This window comes from Rhinolophus hipposideros, assembly GCF_964194185.1.
Source record: "Rhinolophus hipposideros genome assembly, chromosome: 1".
NCBI classification, from domain to species: Eukaryota; Metazoa; Chordata; class Mammalia; order Chiroptera; family Rhinolophidae; genus Rhinolophus; species Rhinolophus hipposideros.
In genome coordinates this window covers 70,778,510-70,795,703 of record NC_138047.1, presented here as the reverse complement: position 1 = coordinate 70,795,703, position 17,194 = coordinate 70,778,510, and the positions used below count along the sequence as shown (strand labels likewise).

At 33.4% G+C, this 17,194-nt stretch overlaps 1 protein-coding gene across 3 annotated transcripts in view; it reads left to right on the top strand.

Annotated features, from left to right (window-relative positions):
- UNC5C (unc-5 netrin receptor C) overlaps positions 1-17,194 on the top strand; it is a 368,028-nt gene that overhangs the window by 212,923 nt on the left and 137,911 nt on the right. For all 3 annotated transcript variants that reach the window (XM_081059736.1, XM_081059735.1, XM_081059737.1), the window contains one exon: positions 5,959-6,180. In XM_081059736.1, coding sequence (XP_080915862.1) covers positions 5,959-6,180 — 222 coding nt within the window. The remainder of the gene's footprint in view (positions 1-5,958; positions 6,181-17,194) is intronic.

Sequence of the window (17,194 nt, the reverse complement as noted above, 5' to 3'; positions counted from 1 at the left end):
TACACTATGGCCAGTATATGCAAATGTACATTTCCTCAACCCCTTATCAATCATTCAACATTTTTTAGCTAATCTGATAAGCAAAAAGAAACCATCATGCTTTACGTTGTATTTATTAAATTATTTGAAGAAAGAAATAATCTATTTTTGAAAAATGTTTCTAAGAACATGATGGAAACTACATGTCAGAGGTATAGACTGTAGGCAGGAAAACACATAGGAGGATTTTATATTAGTAAAAGTCAGAGATCATAGAGGCTTAAACTGGACAGAAGGAGGTGCTTCTGTTTCATAGGTAATCGCATGTCAAATAGCATGTTGACTTCATGTCACTATTAATGTATGGGCATGATTTGGAAAGCACATCTTTAGAAGCAGAAAAGTTTTATTTTTATTTTTTATTTTGGAGTTAGAAATCATTCAGTACCTCCAAATTGCACAATACATTTAAGGAATTATATATTCAGCCACTTAAATTTAAATGATGAATCCATTAATATGTCGTTTGATATATAGACCATAGTCTTTGTCTTCCAAAGAATATTTTAATCAAAATATTAAAAATAAGCTGGAGTCTCATTCAAATAGTTCATTCCAGCTGCCTTTTGTTGTAATATATCATGAATTATCTCTCTGATGGATGGGCAGCCAAATGCAGATAAAATTAGCTCTGCAGTCATTCATTTTAAATTGCTCTTGAATCATTTGGAAGTAAATTCCATTTCAGAAGAATACGCTTCAGGTCTCAGACAAAGAGATAATAATCCTATATTTTATGATATAAGCAATAATAGTTTAAGTCTTATGATTCTGAAATATAGAAACTTATGTATTAAGTTGATGAAAATTAAGGCTTGATATATAACCATAAAAGCCAGCAACCTAAAACTTCCTAGATTGATGTTCATAGCATAATATTTTCCTGTCAAGGATTAGGTGGAACGAAAGTCTATGAAAATAACACAAGGTACAAAGCTTTCTCTTCTTGTATATAAATGAAAAAACAAAGGCTGTATGAGATAACAGAAAAGGAAATAGAGATTTATCTGATATCTAGATTTAAAAATGTCAATTTCATTATTCAGTAATACTAGAAAGTATAAAATTTATTCAAGTAGTAGAGGAGGGTAAAATGAATAGTAATGTTATATCTAAATCACAAAGGCAGTTATGCTTAAAGGTAATACTGAATTCAATGAACAAAACAAAAACAACTATGGGAATTTAACTTTGTTAATCTGAAGGAACTTCACGTAAAAAACTTGTTTAGCAATGTAATTAATCAAACATTTTGCCCATAGAGCATAATGCAGTCAATATCAACATCTGGGTGTGCCTTTATATAACATATAATAATGTGGAATAACTGTGGCATGTTACCCGAAATAAGCTCACAGACTCAAGTTGCTATTCACACACTGAGTTCCTATTATCACCCTGAAGACTTCAGGAGACTTCAGATTTTTTTATTATGGAATAAAGTGCTGAGAGGATGCACTCCCTGCTGAAAAGTTAAATTGTTCTTTTCTAGCTTCAGGTTTTGGCCTGAGACCTTAATAGTAACAGAAAGTTGGTTTATTTGTATAGTAAAATGAATCGCATGCTAGGAACTGATCTCAGTAAACAGTCTACCAGGCTCAAGGTAGAATCTCTGGCTATATCATCTCTTGTATTAAACAGTCCCCTAGTGCTCTGAAAGAGTTAACCTCAGTGTGACAGGGATTTGCTTGTTTTGGATTAGGCCCTTGGAGAGACCCTGGTATATATCCAAAGGGAAAGCCATGAACAGATAAAATCACATGCTTTCACTTGCAAACACACTTGCTTAGAGAACTGATTGGAGCCTCAGTTTCATTGTTTGAAAACCCATGTCTTCTTCTAGAAAACATCTAATCTGTGTAAGAAGCCAGGAAATGCCAAATAAGTTTCAAAACGAATATCTACTAATAAAGATATAATTTCAGTTCTCAGATTTTCCACAAAGTGGAACGCTCAAGTGACATTTGTAGACAGGACCAGCTTCACGGGTATGTGGTTCGTCCTATCTGTCACACAGGACCTGCACTTTATTTAATGCTCTGCTTTCACCATCCCAGAATTCTTAATACATTTTTAAGAAAGATCCCTGGATTTTCATTCTGCAGTGGACCACAAAAATTTTGTAGCCAATCAAGTTTGTAAATCTTACTATGGTTTTAACATCTTATATTTGTAAATGAATTTGAGGCACTGTAAACTCTAAAATATCTTGTGAATCTTTTAGGAATGATCAAAGTTACTATTAATGTTACTATTTTTGCTTCCGTAAGATTTTTATTGACCTCCTGTATGGCACTACGCTAGACTTTCGGAAAATAAAAATGAAAACGATGTAATCCCTTCCTTCAAAGAGCTTTCATTCCTAGTTATTAAACATTTGTTATATATTTCTGGCTTTTGAAAATTGGGAATAGGTGCATGAAACTGGTTGCAAAAACTGAAAAGTAGATTACTCCACATGTATGCAAGGCAAATGCATATTGCAAAGGAACTAAATATTCATTAAGATGTGTTTGTACATGATCCTTTTTCCTTGAGAAATACACATGGTATTTGAAGATGATCATTTTTCTCCTTGTTAAATACATATAGATATAATAATGCTGGATATTTAAATACTCAGAAGTTTCCTTTATACGTTTGGTTGAAGAGGATTGGTAGCTTTTTTGATTAAAAAATTACTCTAGAATAGAAATCGAGGAAATTTCATTAAAAGACAATTTCTGATAGACCACTATATTGAAAATTATTGCTAATACCATTTTTGTCTAGAGCAACGAAAGTGTTGTCTTAGCATGCTTAACCTGATAATGGGGAGCTATTATCTGAGCTGATATCCATGGTTGGGCATGGTACCCGGGCCAACTGTTGCAAATGGACAAGGGAAGAATTTCAAAGCAGCCCATGAGCCTATTGATAATCAGCTGATTGCATTTTGTCACATCTATCCCACAATACATATCTTACTGACACAGGGTCTTGAAAATTATCTTCATAAATATCATTCCCAACACCTGAATTGAGTACTAGAAGTGCCATATTTCCTATTGTGAATTCACCTAGAGCAGTAAATATACTATACATATATTACGAGAGATGTTAATAAACTAATATGCTGTGGTTAGTTAAGGCATCTCTCTAGAGAAAATTTAAGAGATGGGGCTCATACAAAAACTAGAAAGACATGTAAAAGAAACACCGGGTTTACCACATGATGAAAGCATTTCAAATGATAGAAATAATTCCCTAATAACTTGCATATTAAGTGTTATTTAATAAGCGCCTTGAAAAATCAACACTTTATGAACCCTCAAACCAAGATATAAATTATGTCTCTTTATTTGTAGTGATTTGCTTGTCTTAAAACCCAAAATTAAGGAAATACAAAATTAGATTTCTATACATTTTTACATTATTAAATCACTATTATTTTTTTCCAGCACTTAACATAGCCCCTTTTGACTTGAAAACATATGTGTGACTTTCTCAACTTCCATTAGTCCTCCCAGTAGTTTATAATAAAATATCAGAAGAAAGAGATACATGCTTTGGCAAGGCAGGGTAATCACTTTTTGGTGCCTCTCTTTCTGTCAGATGTGAATGTATAAGTCCTTTGGCTACATTCTTGAATAAGGTAAGATACTATACAATCATCTGATGTCTTGCAATCATCATTCCTTTTAAAGGAACAAATCTCACCTTCTAAATCAATGACTGACTGACTGATTTTTATATTTTACATACCTAAATATATATATTGTTAGGAAAGTCATACAAAAGTTATTGTGTGTACGAATATACACCAATAGTAAAAATAATAATAATAGTCTAACTGACCCACTGCCTTCATGAGCAAATAATAATTAAAAACTATAACTAACATTTTACAGAATTGGAGTCCAATATTTTGTGGAGCTTTATTGATTATCAGCACTGTCATTATATATAACAATAAGTGCTTTCGAAGAAAAAAACTGAATAATGCCTTCAAGACATAAGCTTGTGCTGATGGATCTGTCACTAACTCCATTCCCCATCCTTTTGCCTTTCTGAACCATTTTTATTTAAGATATCTTGAGTGTTCTTGCATATTGACTGAAGAAGCTGGAATTGATGGAAACAAGGTTATCCTTTAGTAACCTGACAGTCTGGGTCCTTGATGTTCAACAATAGAAAAACCAGAAATGATGCCCTGGCTTAAGAAAATAAATTAAGGAAATAAAGTAAAAAAGAATGCTAGCTACAGGAAACATCATTCACATGTCAGTGTCAGGAATTTATAATTATGGATCAGCTTTGAAAGCTAGTTTTGTCTGTGATGCAAGTGAAGCCAATTTTTATTGCAAACCAAGTCAGAAAAGCCCGGATGCCTTTACTCTTTGACAGCTATCCCATGACCTATAAGAAAAACGTCCAAGGCCATGTTACTTAGTAGACAACTATCCACATACCCATAATAGGGCAGCAGACGAATGAGTGATGCAATGAGTTTTGAGGTAATATCTGAGCAACCAGTCTTTAACTACCAATAACATATCCTATGAACACTGTATATATATATATATATATATATATATATATATATATATATATGTACTAATATACATAACTACTGAACATATATACTTTTAAAGGACTTGTAAAAACTTTTAATTTTGGCATCACAGTTTTAACTTTACATATTAGCCTAGAGTGCTCAATCGACCTAGGGAATTAATAATAGTTTTATTCCCTCTGTTTCTCATGGAAGAGAATTATCAGGCTTAACTCTATAGTGTATTGGAAGACTCTTTTTAACTTGACTTTTTTTAAAATTAAAATTTACTGGGGTGACAATGATTAGTAAAGTTACATAGGTTTCAGGTGTATAATTCTGTAAATGGGGTCAAATATATGGTGATGGAAGGGGAACTGACTCTGGGTGGAGAACACACAATGTGATAAATAGATGATATATTACCTTGACTTTTGTAAAATATGATAATGGGATTTTTAAAAGGCACTTTTATTATTTTCTTTTTTTTTTTTTAATTTGGAATCGTGCAGAACCCAAGTTAAAGAAAAACATACTGCAAAGTGTGCAAACATCTCAATCGTTTTAGGTTTTGTTTATTCATTGGTGTTGAAACATCAGGGTAGGAACAATATATTTGATCATTTTCAGTGTTGTAAAAAACAAGGCTATTGTTCTTTATGATAATACTCAGTTATATTCTAATGAGCATACTTTTGACTATTCACATAACACATATGACATTTGAGGTATAATTTCAAAATGAGACCAAATAACATTGCTAGATTCTCAGCTGTACTTTAGCTCTACTGTTGGCTGACTTGATATTATCGTCTATATTTCCAGTACTTAGCATAATTTTAAGTTCAATAAATATTTTTGGTTAAATGAATCAATATTTCATGCAGTGGCATTTTTTAAAAATTATAAATCTGATCCTTAATTCATGTTTCTCATATTCCTTCTCAGCTCCTTGCCAAGGATTTAAAATTTACCTATGAGCCTTATACTTTTCAAACAAATTTTCCCAATGAAATTGCTTTTGCTTTTGTCAGCTCTCAAGGATAACACTGTGTAATGAGAGGTATAGTACTCTATCGGGATCATCACAGTTTTTGAGGGACACAAACCTAGGTTCTGATCACAGTGCTGCTATTTACTGCCCGTGTGTTCAGGGCAAGATATTTCTCCTCCCTGGTGTTGAGTTTTGCCATGCACAGAAATGAGAATGATAATTTAAATCCTTAATTGAGCAGTCAATAGACCTAACACTGCCTGGTGCATCACACCAGGCACTCAAATGCTTAATTAGATCATTTATGAGGCATTATTTTTAAACGAGTAGCAAGTAAAGGCAATTGGCTACCATGTTTTGAATGTTTTCCGCTTTCTTCTTGTTTTACCAGACGATGACTTTTTTCATGAACTGCCAGAAACCTTTCCATCTGATCCACCTGAGCCTCTGCCACATTTTCTTATTGAGCCCGAAGAAGCTTATATTGTGAAGAATAAGCCTGTGAACCTGTACTGTAAAGCCAGCCCTGCCACTCAGATCTACTTCAAGTGTAATAGTGAATGGGTTCATCAGAAGGACCACATAGTAGATGAGAGAGTAGATGAAACCTCTGGTGAGTTGACCATTGCATTTGGACTGCTGCTTAGGATTCACTTACTCACTACTTTAGCATGTTGTCATACTATTCATTCAATTACTGAAATTGAAAATGAAGTTATTATTCTTTGCTAAAATGTTTTGAATCAGTTTGGTTAAGATTTGGTGGTATCATTCCATGCATTGCAAAGTAAAATGTGATGAATACATCTTGATTTCATTCCTGTTGGACTATATGGAATTAAAACGTTCATGCTTAAGAAGACAAATAATGAGAATGAATGGACTGAATTAATGCTAAATGTCCTAGTAAAAGATGTCCTTGGATTTCATTTGTGTGTCAAATCTGGTGTCAGGTCAGGTCTAAATATCCTGGGGTTGGGGAACATATTTAACTAAGGATAAATCATGCTTGTTTACATGACCCTCCAATGTTAATTGACATGCATAATTTCCCCTTACATTTTTTAGACCATTTGTAAGTGCTGTAGATTCAAAGGATCGTGTATCCTTAACTTATATCTAAAAATGAATCCTAATTCTTACCTTATTTAAAGTTAATTTGAGGGTGATTGAGATAGAGATAGTGTGGGATCCAGGAAGAGAAATGGTGAGTGTAGCCACCATCTGAGTGGATCATGATCCTGGCATGGTAACAGCTCCTGACTTTATTGCTCTGTAAATATCATCCTTAATGGTAATATAAAGGCATAGAAAGGATGAAGTGGATTTTAATAACTTGAGGAATTTAGATTGAGTACGAAAGAAACTTTCTTGATAGCAATTATTTACTCTATGGTGGGTAACTTAAGATAGTTGTGGAATCTCCTAGAGTTTTTAATTTGGAAAGACATACAGTGGGTTAGGTGTTTTTGCTCTCCAGCAGGGAGAAGAGCAATTCGAACTTTCAGATCCCTTCCAGATCGATGATTTTAAAATATATAAAATATATATTTTAAATATTAAGATTTCACTAATCAGTAATTTCCAAGATGAATAGTGACATACGTGACAAAAGTGGAAGCATTTAAATATCTTCATTTCCCTTCATGAGTATCTTTACATACCCAAATGGATACATGTTTTCAAAATCCAAATCGTTATTAATTCATATTTGTATCCAAATTGGGATTAACCAAGGGTGAGCAAAGACCAGCCCTTGAAGGAGATCTGTACTCAATGCCTCTAACATGAGCATATTGAGGTGATGAGACATAAAGAAATAGAACAGACTGTGAAAGTTCTGAGAAGAGGCATGTGAAGCATACATTTATATAACACACATGGTCTGAGTCAATCAGGTGGGAGCTCTACCTAATAGTTTGTCAATTTGTGAATCAATACATTCTCTGCATGCAAGCTGATGACAGAAATGACTGGGTATCCAACTGTACGGTAGCTGACCTCAGGAAATTGGCCCATCTCTTGGTCTAATTACTCAGAAAAATAACTTCACCACATGTCTTCACAATCTTGAGTGAAATGAGTTTTATTTGTTTTAGCTCATTTATCTGTAAAGATTTCAAACATAGAAGTTTTAATGGTAAGAGGAAAAGCAAAGAAATCATAAAAGCTAAAATGAGAGTCACAAACATATTTAGGCTTGTCTTTACTAAATTAAAGAAAATGCTTATATGGGAAGATTAGAAATAAAACCAAAACTGTTCTGATATTGAGCATCTCTCACAGTTGCAATGCTATGTTGGTTTCATTTTACAAACACACACACACACACACACACACACACACACACACACACACGTGGACACTTTGGTCAATGTTGCTCAAATAGTAGTTCACTATAATCAGAAGTGTCTGGACACTGATGGTAACCACTTTGAGCACCTCTTGTAATTGCAGAAGTCAAAAGTGACTTGTATTCATCTTCTGTTATTGGTATATATTGAGTATTACAATTTTAATAGATTTTTTTTCCTTTCCTAAAATGTGTATACTTTTTGTCACCTTCTGTGTGTGTGCATATATATACATGTATATGCACACACTTTATTTCTGTAAAGCATACTTTTATTATTTTCACATAAAAGTAATTAATATTGTACATACCAATATTTAAAAATACCATTCAAAACAACTACAAATGAAATATATGGCATGTTTTCATTCAAATTCAGGATGGGACAGATGAAAGCTAAGGGAAGATTTGGTAGTTCCAATACTTGAATCTCCTAAGATTCATGGATGGAGTAGAATATAATATGCCTTTTTGTTGTCTTTAATTTTCATCCAAAACTTTACAAGAAAGTCAACATCTAGATGATGTATTAGCTTTAAAGTTAGGAAAAAGGCATATACCCTCAGATACCAGTATTATTTGGTATAGTTTTTAACATACTATTCAGTGCAATTATACAAAACAAATAATTAAAATATATAAAAATTGTAAAGAAAGTGGAAAATGATCATTTTTGACAACTAACATGATTTTTAGAGATCTGGAAAAAATGCATTTTTAAAGTAAAAAATTGGAAAAAGATCAAGAGAATCCAGAAAAATGGCTGATAAAATATTTACATAACTCATCTACTTGTGTACTGTACAGATAGCCAATTCAGATTATAATGGAACAAACTATATCACTTAAAAAGAAAATATGCAGTTATTAAGTTAACAAGAAATTTGCAGAATTTAGAAAGAAAAAGTTTAAATTTTACTCAGAGACAAAAAAAAATGCAATGGGGCCGGCCCGGTGGCTCAGGTGGTTGGAGCTCTGTGCTCCTAACTCTGAAGGCTGCCGGTTCGATTCCCACATGGGCCAGTGGGGTCTCAACCACAGGGTTTGCCGGTTCAACTCCTCTAGTCCCGCAAGGGATGGTGGGCTCTGCCCCCTGCAACTAAGATTGAACATGGCACCTTGAGCTGAGCTGCCACTGAGCTCCCGGATGGCTCAGTTGGTTGAAGAGGGGGCTCTCAACCACAAGGAAAAAAAAAAAAAGCAATGATTTGAATAAGAGGAAAGACACATCTTGTTCTTAGATAGAAAAACAATACATTTTTAAATGTTTAATGTTTATAAATGAATCCATAAGATCACCAGTATTATATGAAAAATAATAGCTGAGAGAATTCTGAAATAGGAGTATAATGAGGGAAACTCAGCTCTTTATAAACGTATTATAAAGCTAAGGAAGTTAAAAGAGTTTGATCTTAGCAGAGGATAAAATATACAGATTAATGAATTAAAATAGAGACCAGGAAACACTCAAATACCTAAGGCTTTCTACAATGTGTTAAAGATGGTTTTTCAACCCACAACATAGGCATTTGGGAAAGTATAAAATAAATAAATAAAGCTTGAGTTCTATCTCATTCTTTAAAATAAAATAAATGCTAGATGTTAGGGCATAATGTCATCATCATTATCATCATCATCACTAGGGGAAAATTTTGTTGGTTGGTTGGTTGGTTTCAGTGATGGGCAAAGCCTTTTTAATGAAGATAAAATGGAAGTCTTATAAGAAAGTATTATTAAATTTGAATATTCAAATCAAGAAAACCACAAAGCCAACGTACAGATCCTCCCTCCCCAGGATTTTGGAAAAAAACTCCAAAAAAATGAACAAAAAAGAAACTAAACCTAATTACATCTGTGGACAGATGTTAATCAAAGGGCTAATTTAATTAATATGTAACTATCTCTTAAAATATATTTAAGCAAAAGATCAGCAACCCAAGAGAAAATTGAGCAGAGTCTGAACACAGAGATACAGGGAAAAAATGCAAATGGTAAATAAGCATCTAAGGTGATGTTGTCCCCATGAAAACAGGTGTCAGCATACAGTACTGATGAAGGAGTGGGATAGAGAATATCTTGTAGTTTGTTGATAAAGTTCCAAACTGATACAATCTTTTTGAAGGACAATTTGAAAATACCTATCATTTAAATGTATATACCCTTTCTTCAGTAATTACAAATTTAGGAACTATCTATAAATAAAATTCCAAATGAGCACAAAGATTGCATGCAAGGTTGTCCCTTGTACCCTGTTGCAGTAGCATGTCAAGGACTGTTTACCCCTAGGTTGGAATCCTGTGATGCTTCTTAAAGCACTGAAATTTCTCCACATGTTATAGCTGCAGAAAAATCTTTCAGACAGAATTTTAAGTGAAAACTAAAGTACAGAACATTACATGCAATATAGCCTCATTATGTAAAGAAAGAGGATGCACATAGATTTGCTTATGCATTAGGATTTCCTGGAGAAATATGCAACAAGTAGTTTACAGCTCAGAATCTGGAGAATCCTTTTATTCATTGTTTTTTGTTTTTGTTTTTTTTTTCCAATCTTGTGAATCCGTTATTTTCATTAGAAATAATAAAACCTGAAAATAAAAGCCCAAAGCACTTTCTTGAATCTTTTTGCTTGCTACCATAAATCTCCAATCTGTACAGTATTGGGGGGAAATGTATAGCTCTCTAGTATTAGAGCTCTTTGCTTTCCTGTGAAATCAGAAACATTGTGAATGGAATTGAATTGAACTGCTTGCTTTTTTTCCCCCTTTGAAGCTTCATTCACCTGCAATTTTGGTCCTCAACTCTCCACTTAAAATAGTCTGATTATAGTCATGTTGGGCTCTTAATGGTTCCTAATCACAAGAAATGTTAGAATACATTGTCTTGAAATATATTACAAGTCAGAGAAATTTTCTTGACATTTAAAAAATCAAATTGGTTCTCAGATGATAGGACAGAGACAAGTCATTGCAAACAAGTTCACTTTTTATAGATACCTCCACCTTAGAATAATGATATTAGAAGCATGTTTAGTGGCAATCAGATACATTGCCTTGCAACTAGGAAAAATCAACTGCATTCAATAAAATCTCCCTCAAATGTATCTTCACATCAATACCCCCAAAAAAATAAAACTGAAGAAAAGAACGAATGTTTTTCCTCCAAGGCACAAAATTCTTCCTTTTAAATTAGGAAAGCTTTAAACAGACTCTCTTGGTCTGATGTATGAAACAAATGATTATTTGTACTTACTGAGCACAGCAATAGCATTGATTATAAAATATACTGATTAAAGATCATTCACTACTGGTATTATTTGCTTTTCCATCAGTGAAACCACATTTACATTTCTTGCAAGTATGTAATATAAAAAGCAGAAAAGTGGAAAGCAGTATATATTAGATGGTTTAAAATTTTCAATAATCAGAAGCTTTTGATTTTGGTAATATAGTAATAAGTACCTGTGTTCTTTCAGAATCCCATTAAAATCTTGATCTGTTCAAAATTTTATGGTTACATTTTTAAGAAAAACTCAGGCTTGACTGCTTGCTTTCTATTTACTTGAAGTCTTTCCAACCCTTGTTTCCATGGTACCTAAAATTTACCATCAAAAAGCAAATATTCCCCTCTATGAAGAAGCAAGGGAGTTTAGAAAACGTTGGTTGCTTTGAAATTTCAATAATCCCTGAGATTTTTCCTTTTCATTTTTAATTGTTCTCACATTAGCAGAATAATATCAATAGGACCAACATAACAACAACAAAAATAGAATTACAAGCTTTATACTGAATACCTTATATGTATCAGACCATTTAGTCATAAAAACAATCTTATGAGATACTTTTGGGCTTCTTCTTTTGTAAATGAGAATACTGAGGCTCAACAGGATAAAGAAACTAACTGTCCCCAATTCATATACCTAAGAGGTGTCAGAGCGAGGATATGAACCCAGGGCTCTGATTCCAAAGCCTTTGCTCTTGGCCGTTATACCCAGTGTCTTCCTAAATTCTGCCAAATCTACAAAACACAGAAAAGACTTTTAAAAAGCTGTGTAATATCATTACCCCTTTTCTCAGGAAAAAAAAATCAGGCTCAGTAGGTCAGCTAAAATTTTATCTTTCATGCTTTCATCTGCCTTCCTTGACTTGTGTCAGATTTTCCATATGTGGCCTTTTGTGATTCGTTAAAGTACTAAGTTAAGGTAGTGCATAGGATTTGATTCTTTTTATTCTTGAGGGTATTAAACATTCGACCAAATAGCAAAAGGTGAAACTTACTTTAAAAGAAAAAAAGAAATTGATGAAGAGAAGCTATAATGGGGCACAAATTTAAGTAAATTGCCTTTACTAAAAATGGAGTTCTCACAAATATGCTGTGCTCACTCTGGTCCCCATTTGTTGTGAGAGTGGCACAAAGAGATTCTCCTCTTATATTCCTCTTTCATATAACTCTTCTCTCCATCCCATCACAAAAAATAGAAATCTCAGCTTTATCCCTTAATCCAAAGTGATCATCAATTACTACCAGTTCCTTCTCAGGATTTTCCCACAAAACATCTTTCTATTTTTAATTCTTGCTGCTACTCTCCTAGTAGTGGACTTTATTATATACTTCTTAGATTATTCAACTAGCCTCCTATCCCTTCTTTGTTTTGTCCTTTCTTTTCAGCAATCCATTCTTCAGATAGTTGCAGGCCTAAAGCACAGATCTAACTGATTTTATCATTCTATTTCTTAAAATACAGAGGGTGTCAAAAAATGTATACACATTTTAAGAAAGAAAAAAACCTGTATTAAAATTATGCTGATGGTAACCACTGTGAGATCTCTTGTAATTGCAGAAGTCAAATGTGACTTGTATTCAACTTTTGTTATCGGTATATATTATTACATTTTAATGCAGTTTTATTTCCTTTCTTAAAATGTGTATACATTCTTTTGGCACTCTTGAACCCCCTTTGTTCATGGAATAAAACACATCCTCCTTGGGCATATATTCAAAAGCTTCAATACAATCTGTTCCTGATCAAACTTTCTAGCCTTTTTCTAATAGGTTCTTCCCCCAACATATGCCCTATGTATGAGGGTTTTCCCCCTTAAACTCCGTTAAGTGAACCACCAGGGTCTTATAAGTGCTATTTGGAGAACAAAACAAAATAAAAACTAACAAGTAAACAAAAGGCTTTGTGGTCAACTAATTTAAAAAACTACAATAATTATAATACCCTTTTGGACAAAAGAATATATTAAATTTGTGTGTAAAAGTCCCAGGAAAGTTCTGCAATGAAAAAAAAAACTTTTTTTTTAACCTCATATTATTTGGCAACTGAACTCTTCTTCACAGAACCTTTATTTAAATATCATGAGAACTTAATGTCACAGTAGGACATTATATAGGAAATGTTGCTCATACAGATTCAAAAGGAAATAGGTGAGATGTTTAACTTTTATTAAATGAATGCAAACACTCTTTACACTTTTGTGTCTTAGAATCACAGATATTTTAAGTTGTGACACTACAACAGTCATTTATAGTCAATGAATTACTGGCATGCTTTTCATTAAATTGAGTGTAATTAAGTTTTCATTATCTTAACTTAGTAGCCTTATGACATGGAACTTTAGGAAATAGGTCTGGTCACCTCCTGGCCTTTAATCTTAGAAAGGGTATTTGAGAAAGATAATTTATCAAGTCTCTTTTCTGAAGTTATCTCTCTTCTTCAGTCTAAACATCAGGTGCTAAAGAGTACAACTCCATGAAATCAGGGATTATGTCTGTCTTTTTCACTATTCTAGTTCAATGGTTAACTTCATGTTGAGTACTTAGTAGGTGCTCAATAAATATTTGTTCTATGAATTAATGATTCCTTTATACCATACTTCCCCCAACCCACCGCTATTAAAATCCCAATCATTCTTAAAGAAGTGTCTCAAATGCAATGACATGCGTGAGTCTTTCTATAAGTCATACCTAAACATGTTTACATTACTCGTTTGTATTTCCATTTTCATTATACATGTAAGTTGTAAATGTGTATTAGGTTAAACCATATGAAATTATCAAGTCAACCATTTTTGAAGTACAAAAATGACCATTTCTTGTAATTCAATATCACTGAAAGAGTTATATTCGCATATATTATATAAAATCTCTGTCTCTTCAAATAGATTGGAATAGTATGTAAGGTTTTGTGAAGCTTTGTCTTTTCTGAAGTTTATAACACAAGGTACTAAGCACAGGAGGTGATCAATAAAAGTTTGTTCTGTGGAATTATAGCCACTCATCCTACTACATGTGGATAATGGAAAAATTTAGTGAGACATACTGATGACATTTTTATTTGGAATATTCCATGAACAGGTAATTTGAGGAATACATAAAGATAGCATAATATTCTATAAGAGTTATTTTACACATTTAGTATACACATCAGACCAAGGTATTCTCCATGTAAAATAATTACTTTAATTATCAGTTCTCATCAACAGAGTGAACATTGTCAAAAAGAAGTAAGATGAACTTTGCTTAAATTTTAGTAAATGAGACATAAAATTTGGAAACTCTATTTGAACTTTATTCCGTAATTTGGGATAATTTTTTAACTCAATGGGAATATTGCCTTTACAAGAATAGAGCCTTATATCTGTAATATATTTGTCTGCCAATGAAGATAAATGATTCTAAAATGTAAATCAATTATTTTATTGATTTCCTTCTCAGAGGTACTTATTTCAATGGCAGAAACTTTAACAATTTTTCTTTTGAGTATGAGTCTGGCCCCAACATAAAAACAGAAAATTGGCAAGGATCATTTAGTACATGAAGGCTTTTCCACTGAGTAAATCTGATCATTTAGCAAGAAAGTAGTTAGTGATAACAGAATATCAATTACCCTGAAATATCCTCTTTCATATTCCTCATTTGTTACTGCTCACAATTGATCCATCCTTATTTCCCACTGACTTTTAAGTATTCAATCATCTAGGTTAATGTGGCCAATACAATCTCAGCTGCACTTATAAAAACATGGTTGGATCAGAGTTCTAGAACTCAGATTTTTGTTGTTGCTTTCATTCCATTCTAACATGAAGATAGTCTCGACTAATTGAGTGGTTTTGGCTCTATCACTGTGTATAAACCTGCTGTTTGTTCTCATTCCTTTTGTAAGTTACAAATAGAAGTGAGTATTTGAAAATTTTTAGGCTGCACATTTGGATTCCTTTTGTTTTTAATTTATCGTGAAATTTTTGTTGTTGTTTGTTCATTTTTGGCAGATATCAATATTATAGACCCTGCACATATTCCAAAACACCCTGACTAAACCATATTTGAAGAACTATGTAATGTAATTTAACTATGTCCCATGGGGAAGATTTTTAATATTTGAATTGCATACTGTATAGAAAATTTTAATAGTATGTATTTATTGAACAGATCCAGTCCAGGACATGATTGTAAAGTACAGGCAAGAAAACATTACATCTTTCAATGCAGTTTTGGCAAGCTGTGTTTCATTAGAGGAAAACAGAAATTTTCTAAAATTATATACAGCGAGAGTTCACGCAATGAACACAAAGGAATTCTCCCTTGCCAATTAACACTTAGGGCAGGGTTACTTGTAATGTGTTACTCCTTTTCCTTCTCACAGCTAAGATAAAAGCACTGATTACTACAATTTAATTAAGACTATGTAAGTGTATAAGCAGATATGTAAATACATACATACATAGGTATTTGTGTGTGTGTGTGTTTGTGTGTGTATTTTCCCAAATTTAGAAAAGAGAAAATCAAATGCTACCCACCCCCAGGCCCACACAAATGCTACAAGAAAACGCAAGCGTCCAAGGACCATTCTTCATCTAGATTACTTGCTATCCAAATAGGGCATTTCAGGAGCAAAACTAGTGATTGTGTTGCTATAGCAATTTTGCCCTGTGCCCAGCAACCATACGTATGCTGTGGCTTAGAGTTTTAATATGCCCACTTCAAAGTGAGAGAGAATAGCACAAGTGTTAAAAGCCATAATGTATTTTTAATCTAACCTTTGGCTAAAATATGTGAGGGTTTTAATGAGAGTCTCTGGTTTATTTTCATAGGAAGGTACATATCTAATAGAGTTCTGGATTGTAATATGAAATGAATTAATCACTTTGTTTAAGGAATTTTAAGAAAATTTTCAGTTTAAAAGAGAGGATTAGCTTTCTAAAGAACATGGTTTTCTCTCAAAATTTAAATGTTTTTTCCTGGTTGATAATTATGAAATAATGACTCAGGTTGTTGTTCTTTTGATTCTGTGATGTCATAAATTGTTATCTTTTCTGTTTGAGTCTCTGTATTGCTAAATCTTACTAATATTCTCTCAATAACTGTCTCAAAAGTCTAGTGCTTTTTTCTCTCCTCACCCCAACATTTTGGGGGGTGGGGGCATTTTGAAAACACAACAGAATTTTTTAGTTAAAGATGCCACAATCAATGAGTAATCTAATGCTAAAACTTGAGGGGAGAGGGTTTAACTTGCACTGGACCCTTTAGTCTTCTTCCCCAAAACCATCAATCTCTCAGCTGGGAATTCTCAGGGCACTCCTGGGAATAACTGTTGAAATATCCACTCTTGCCAGTTCCTTTGAAAAGCACTATTTAGAGATACAAGACAAGCATGCAAAACATGACAGCTACAATGAGCAAAATATCAGGGTCTAACCAAAAATTAAGGACAGCTTGTGGGAAGTACAAAGTCTAGCAATGAAAAATAATTCATATTAGGGAAGTCCTGGACTCACTTATGGTTTCATCTAGGGTTTAAGCTGATCTCAGTTTTGGAAGAAAATCTCCAGGAACACAAAGGCAAGAGCAGCAAGGAATTATTAGGGCATTAACTGTCACCCTGACTGCGTTTGATAATCGTGGGGAGGGGAGGATTTTGAAAACACCTATGGTCTGGCGCACCCCAGAGAGAATGATTTAATTGGGAACAGGGCATAGCTCTTTCTTTGTCTGTTTTTGTTTTAAGCTCTCTAATAATGCTAAATAGCCAGGCTTGAGAACCAGGGCAAGAGGATACAGTGTTGTGAAAACGCAGCAGAGAGGAAGTACATAGACGTGCTATTCAAAAACCATGACCCAGATATTTTACATGGTGCTGTAAGAAAAGACACAACTAAGACCTGACACACTTAAAATCTCAGTTTAGGGGAGGCAAAGAGAGAAAGGCAAGAGAGAGGGAGAGGGAGAGGGAAGGGAGAGAGAATGCTTTACCATTTGCTCGTGTTCTCCT